The sequence below is a fragment of the Microchirus variegatus genome (assembly GCF_963457635.1).
Source record: "Microchirus variegatus genome assembly, chromosome: 19".
NCBI classification, from domain to species: Eukaryota; Metazoa; Chordata; class Actinopteri; order Pleuronectiformes; family Soleidae; genus Microchirus; species Microchirus variegatus.
The window spans coordinates 2,571,356-2,578,644 of NC_139820.1; the positions used below are offsets into that span (position 1 = coordinate 2,571,356).

At 43.1% G+C, this 7,289-nt stretch overlaps 1 protein-coding gene across 1 annotated transcript; it reads left to right on the top strand.

Moving 5' to 3' along the window:
* Positions 1 to 654: 654 nt before the first annotated feature.
* hpgd (15-hydroxyprostaglandin dehydrogenase) lies at positions 655 to 6,377 on the top strand (the record flags this gene model as incomplete). The annotated part of the gene is made up of 7 exons (XM_083906391.1): positions 655 to 750; positions 1,817 to 1,940; positions 2,030 to 2,136; positions 4,197 to 4,293; positions 5,253 to 5,329; positions 5,675 to 5,838; positions 6,045 to 6,377. The coding sequence occupies 7 exons, from the start codon at positions 655 to 657 to the stop codon at positions 6,166 to 6,168; spliced, it is 789 nt and encodes a 262-aa protein (XP_083762517.1). The 3' UTR covers positions 6,169 to 6,377.
* Positions 6,378 to 7,289: the final 912 nt, after the last annotated feature.

Below are 7,289 nucleotides of genomic sequence, written 5' to 3' on the forward strand. Positions count from 1 at the left end.
GTGAGACTGTGACAGAGTGAGACATTGATGTGACAGAGTGAGACGCTGTGACAGAGTGAGACTGTGACAGAGTGAGACATTGATGTGACAGAGTGAGACGCTGTTACAGAGTGAGACTGACAGAGTAAGACGCTGTGACAGAGTGAGACGCTGTTGTGACAGAGTGAAGAAACAGGAGAAAAGAAGGTGTGGTCATGAACGAGGGTTCAGGTACAACAGAGCGACTAAAACCTGTAATTATGATCAACGTTGTTTATTTAACCTGTGTGTGTGTGTGTGTGTGTGTGTGTGTGTGTGTGTGTGTGTGTGTGTGTGTCTATCTGTGTGTGTGTCTATCTGTGTGTGTGTGTGTCTACCTCTGAGCTTATCACTCTATGCAAACACTCTGTGTGTGTGTGTGTGTGTGTGTGTGTGTGTGTGTGTGTGTGTGTGTGTGAGAGATAGAGAGAGAGGGCGGGAGCCTGAGCTGAAAGAATAAAATCACATTGAAGGAGGACAAGTTTGACAGAGGAGGACAAGTCTGAAACAAGAGGACAAGTCTGAGACAAGAGGACAAGTCTGAGACAAGAGGACAAGTCTGACAGAGGAGGACAAGTCTGAGACAAGAGGACAAAGTCCAGGAGACAGAGACAGAGGACGAAGACGCCCGTCTGGATGATGTCTGTGCAGGGGAAGGTGGCTCTGGTGACCGGGGGGGCCCAGGGCATCGGCCGAGCTGTGGTTCAGTCCCTGCTCAAGAGCTTAGCTAAGGTCAGTATCACTGTATCACTGGACCTGGACCTGGACCTAACCCTCATTCATGAACATGTGACTGCAGCTTTAACATGTGACCTGCGTGTGTTTGTCTTTGTGTTCTTGTTCTTGCGGCATACTGAGGACCAGTGAGGGGTTTTTAACCAACAAAGTGAGGACATTTTGTCCGGTCCTCACTTTGTTTTCATTGAAATCACTTCCTTAGCTTAGTAAACATGTTATACTCTGTTTTTAACACAGGTCCTCAATTTGGTACGTTTTCCAGCCACTTTTTGCTCTGGGGCTCCACCTGCAGACATGTTATGGTACTGCACCCAGTAGTTCTTTATAGATGTCATTCATGAAGTGGATATTTGTAATTGTGTTGATTTATAAAGTGGAAATGCTGGTCCTCAGTATGCAGCAAGTACAAGAATATTGTCTTCTGTTGTCCTCATGTTGTCCTCTGTCCTCTCAGGTGAGCGTGGTGGACATGAATGTTGTCTTCTGTCCTCTCTAACGTCCTCTGTCCTCTCTAACGTTGTCCTCTGCCCTCATGTTGTCCTCTGTCCTCTCTAACGTCCTCTGCCCTCATGTTGTCCTCTGTCCTCTCTAACGTTGTCCTCTGCCCTCATGTTGTCCTCTGTCCTCTCTAACGTCCTCTGCCCTCATGTTGTCCTCTGTCCTCTCTAACGTTGTCCTCTGCCCTCATGTTGTCCTCTGTCCTCTCTAACGTCCTCTGCCCTCATGTTGTCCTCTGTCCTCTCTAACGTTGTCCTCTGCCCTCATGTTGTCCTCTGTCCTCTCTAACGTCCTCTGCCCTCATGTTGTCCTCTGTCCTCTCTAACGTTGTCCTCTGCCCTCATGTTGTCCTCTGTCCTCTCTAACGTCCTCTGCCCTCATGTTGTCCTCTGTCCTCTCTAACGTTTTCCTCTGTCCTCATGTTGTCCTCTGTCCTCTCAGGTGAGCCTGGTGGACATGAATGTTGTCTTCTGTCCTCTCTAACGTTGTCCTCTGTCCTCATGTTGTCCTCTGTCCTCTCTAACGTTGTCCTCTGTCCTCATGTTGTCCTCTGTCCTCTCAGGTGAGCGTGGTGGACATGAACCAGTCCAGTGGTGAGCAGTGTAAGCAGCAGTTGGACGCAGAGTTCGGTGAAGGACAGTGTGTGTTCATACAGTGTGACGTCTCTGACGGAAACGCTCTCACAGGTAAAAACAAACAACAACAAAGACGTGACCTTTGACCTCAGCGGTCCTGACGTCCATGAACGTGTGTGTGTGTGTGTGTGTTTGTGTAGATGCCTTCCAGAGAACCGTGGAGCAGTTTGGTCGCCTGGACATCGTCATCAACAACGCTGGCATCAACAACGAGAAGAACTGGGAGAAGACGATAGAAGTCAACCTGGTGAGATGACGCTTCAATAAACAAACAAACAAATAAATAAATAAATAACAGTTATAAACGGCTAAATAACAGATATTTACAGTTTATAAACTGTTCTAAATGCACTGTGAGCACAGTCAGTGCAAAAATACATCACTGTCTCTTTAAGTGTTCAGCCGTGTGTGTGTGTGTGTGTGTCATCCGTGCGCGCGGTGGATGAGTGGAAGGAAATTGGGCTTGTAATGGGTTTGGGGGGCGGGGCTAATGACGGGTTGTTCAAACATAAACGATGTTTCCTGTTTCACGCTTAAACAGAAATGATGGATATTTTTAATCTTAACGTTGGCAGCATGTGTTATTATGGTGTGTGTGTGTGTGTGTGTGTGTGTGTGTGTGTGTGTGTGTGTGTGTGTGTTCTCTATCTTTGATCTTGTTTTTAAGACGAGGAAATTCCTCGACGTTATCGCCTCGAGGCTACGTCTCGTCTTTCAGGCGTTTGTTTGTTTGTCGTCGTCCTCTGACGACGGTGAAGCTAAGCTAACGCTGTTTTTTCCTCACACTCTTTGTGATTCTTTTAAACGTAAACGTCGCGGAGGAAAGTAAAGGTTTCACTTCCTGTTGTTCACGTCACATCAGAACTCACCAGTCACACCACAAACATATCGCAGGCTAACCACTTTAGCTAGCTAGCTAGTTAGTTTTAGTTAGTTTTCAGATGTTAGCATGTGGTGTTTTATTACTGCCGTCTTTTCCTAGAATCTTTTAACTACAATAATATGTTTAGTTGGTTAGTTTGGTTAGTTAGATAGCTGTTTGGTTGGTTAGTCAGTCAGTTGGTTAGTTGAACAGTTTGTTAGCTACTTGTAAGTGTGGCTGTTAGCATCTGTGGCGTTTCATTACTGCCTTCTTTTCCTAGAAACTATCCTAAAATCATGTTTAGTTATTTATTTATTTATTTAGTTAGTTGGTTGATTACTCGTTTAAACAAGAATTAGCATCAGTCCGTTATTTATTTTGTTGCTAGCTAGCATCTGTGTGCCGTCTTTTCCTAGAATCTTTTAACTACTGTAATATGTTTGAGTTAGTTAGTTAGTTGGCTAGTTAGTTAGCTGTTTGGTTGGTTAGTCAGTCAGTTAACTAGGTTGGTCAGTTGAATAGTTTGTTAGCTAGTTGTAATTGTGGCTGTTAGCGTCTGTGGTGTTTCATTTTCCTAGAAACTATCCTAATATAATGTTTAGTTAGTTGGTAGGTAAGTTTGTTAGTTATTTGGTTGGTCAGTCGGTCGGTCGGTCGGTCAACCATTTAATTAGTTAGTCGGTTAAACAACAGTTAGCAACGGTCGCTAGCTAGCATATGTGGTGTGTTATTACTGCCTTGTTTTCCTAGAATCCCGGAACTGCCTTAATAAAATGTTTAGTTAGTTAATCTTTTAAACAAGTAGGCATCAGTCAAATATTTATTATTTATTTTGTCGCTAGCTAGCATATTATTTGTGGTGTTTGATTTCTACCTTCTTTTCATAGGATCCTTGAACTACCCTTATATAATTTTTAGTTATCTAGTTAGTTGGTTGGTTGGTTAGTTAGTAGTTTAAACAAGAGTTAGGATTTAGGGTTATTTATTTCATTTCTAGCTAGCTTATGTAGTGTTTCGTTACTGCCCTCTTTACATAGAATCCTTGAACTACCCTAATATAATGTTTAGTTAGCTAGCTAGTTGGTCGGTTGGTCGGTCGGTTAGTTAGTAGTTTAAATAAGTTAGCATTTAGGATTATTTATTTATTACATTGCTAGCTAGCGTATGTGGTGTTTCGTCACAGTCTTCTTTTCCTAGAATCCCTGATATTAATATAACATTTACTGAGTTAGTTAGCTTTGTTTTATAGCTGTTAGCATAGCATATGTGGTGTTTGGTCACTGCCTTCTTTTCCCTGACGTGTTGCTATGTTCCAGTTGTAGTCGGACTCTCTGACTTTAGGGGGCGCTGCGTGAAAACGGAACAGCACTGCGCGAGTGTGCGACTGAAACCTAAAGTAAACAGCGTTGTTTGTTTCATTTGTGTGTTTGTCGTCGTTGTTTCAGACGTCGGTCATTAAGGGTACGTACCTGGGTTTGGAGCACATGAGCAGAGAGTACGCCAAAGAAGGAGGGACCATCATCAACGTGTCCTCTATGGCAGGTAACGTGCAAAACACAAGCTTTTATACACTTTAAAAGTAGAATTTAATTTAATTTAATTTAATTTAATGTCATTTAACTGAGTTTTCCCTAGTTTTTGTGTTTTAAAATGTACATTCACACACTGATCACATCTTCAGCTCAGGTTGGTTTATGTGAACGTAAACATGAGGAAATGTGGAAGTCATTAGCGCTGCTCTGTCTCTGTGAGTTGTTGTTGTTGTTGTTGTAGGTTAATGTTCGGGTAAGTTAGTCTTTAACTGATTCAGGTTAAAGTTAACTTCAGAGTCAGTTCAGAAGAGTTCAAATTTAACTCTTTTACGAATATTTGAAGACAAAAAAAAGACTTCCCTGGACGTCGGTCTGTCCAAATGAACGTCAAAGCAGAGTCCTTAAAAGGATAGCTTTGCAAACGTGTGTGTGTGTGTGTGTGTGTGTTCATTCCTCTGCTCATATCACCTTGTCCATCTAAAGCAGCTCAGCCTCTGTGAAGCAGCAACATGTGGTTATCATTTCCCACTCATGATAAAAACAGTGTGTGTGTGTGTGTTTGTCTGAGTTAATGTGTGTGTGTGTGTGTGTGTGTGTGTGTGTGTGTGTGTGTGTGTGTGTGTGTGTGTGTGTGTGTGTAATCGCCATTTGCCATAACAAACACAGACGTGTCCAAACATGGGAAAACATATTACAAGTATATTGTTTTGGAGGAAAGAATGGGTGTGTGTGTGTGTGTGTGTGGGGGGGGGGTGTGTGTGTGTGTGTGTCTGTGTGTGATCATGCAGCACAGGAATGTGTGTATCTGACCTCTGAACTCACAGAGGTCAACAGAGTATATGTTTCTGTTTAAATTGACTTTTCGACAAATGACAAATCGTGGCGCCGCACGAACTCAAAGCTAATGCTAGTGATGCTAATGCTAATGCTAATTGCTCTCATGTTGTTGTTGTTGTTGTTGTTCTTCAGCTTTTCTTCACTCTCCTCATCAACCTGTTTATACTGCGACCAAACATGGAGTCATCGGCTTCACCAGAGCTATGGCTGTAAGACACACACACACACACACACACACAAACACACAGACACAGACACACACATGCACACACACACGCACACACAGACAGACACACACAGACACGCAGACACACACACACACACACACACACACACACAGACACACAGACAGACACACATAGACACACACATAGACACACACACAAACAGACAAACACACACAGACACACACACACAGACACACACGCAGACACACAGACACGCAGACACACACACAAACACACACACAGACACACACAAACACACACAGACACACACACACACACACACACACACAGTGTCCCTCACAGTATGTCCTCTGGCTCCCCCTACAGGACGCGACCATTCAGGGCGATTACGGCGTGCGTATCAACGCTCTGTGTCCAGCGTTCGTGGACACGCCCCTTCTTCACTCTGTGGAATGTGAGGATCACATGGGAAAGTTTGTCAAGTTCAAAGACGACTTTAGACGCAGCATGGACAAGTTTGGAGTGTTACAGTAAGTCTGTGTGTCAACACAACAACACAACAACAACACAACAACAACACAAACACAGCATGGACAAGTTTGGAGTGTTACAGTAAGTCTGTGTGACAACACAATAAAAACAACAACACAACGCACAACACATCACAGATTAGTTTTGGATTTGCTCATATGATTTTGTTGTGTTGCTGAAGTTGTGTTGTTGTTGTGTTGTTCAGGCCTCCACTGATCGCAGAGGGGATGATGAGGCTGATCACAGACTCCAGTCTGAACGGAGCCGTGATGAAGATCACCTGCTCAAAGGGAATCCACTTCCACACGTATGAACCCACGTCTGCTTGAACCCGGAGCCCGGACTCTGGACTCTGGACTCTGGACTCTGGACTCTGGACTCTCGTTGCCGTGGAAACACCACAGACTGATTCAGGGAAAGCGTCGCGTCATTTGCTCGTAGTCTTAAAGCGACAGTACGCCGAATAGCAAGAAACGCGGAAACGATTTGCCGAGGCTCCGCCCCCTGATGGTTAAATAGTTACATTTTTCTGCTTTGATTTCACACACTGCAGCTTTAACTGTGTGTTTGTGTTTGTGTGTGTATTTGTGTTTGTGTGCGTTATTCTGATCGAAAATAGACAAAGTTTTGATTTGACATTTAAAATAAAACAGAGATTTTGATGTAAACGTTGGTCTTTTGGTTTTCTTGGAAATTTGATAAGGTTTTGTGACACACACGCACACGCACACGCACACGCACACGCACACACACACACACAGAAGATGAATGTTCACTCCCTGTGAAGAAAGAATGCAGTAAAACCAGTGTAACCAGTTCAGTGTGAATGTACAGCGCCGCAGGTCATCAGGTGTTGTGTGTGTGTGTGTGTGTGTGTTGTGTGTTGTGTGTGTGTGTGTGTCACAGTCGGCTCATATTTCATGTCACTGAGAACTCAACCATTCATCACTGATTCATCAACGACTTAAAGCTGCAGTCTGTAACTTTTGTTCATTGTGTTACTTTTACACAAACTTACGCGAAAAGCAAAACTTGTGTTACTGTTTGAACAAAACAAAAAAAATAACCAAGCATTTTAAAGCTTTGTAAACCACTCACTCTCCCACACCAAAGACCACAGAGAAAACCAGTGATTTTAGCTCACAGGGACACAGGAGCTGCTGGTCCTCTGCTGCGTGTGGTCACAAATGTTTTTACGACATAGTATAGTATGACGTATTTGTCAAATTTTGGACCAATTTTTTTTTTCAAAAAATGGTCACATTTTGGACGATATAGTATAGTATGACGTACTACATAGTGTAGTATGACCTTATGTCAAGTTTTGGACCAAAAAAATGCTTTTCAAAAAAATTGTCCGATTTTGGACGACATAGTATAGTATGTCGTTTTTGTCCAATTTTGGACCAAATATTTTTTTCAAAAAATGGTCACATTTTGGACGATATAT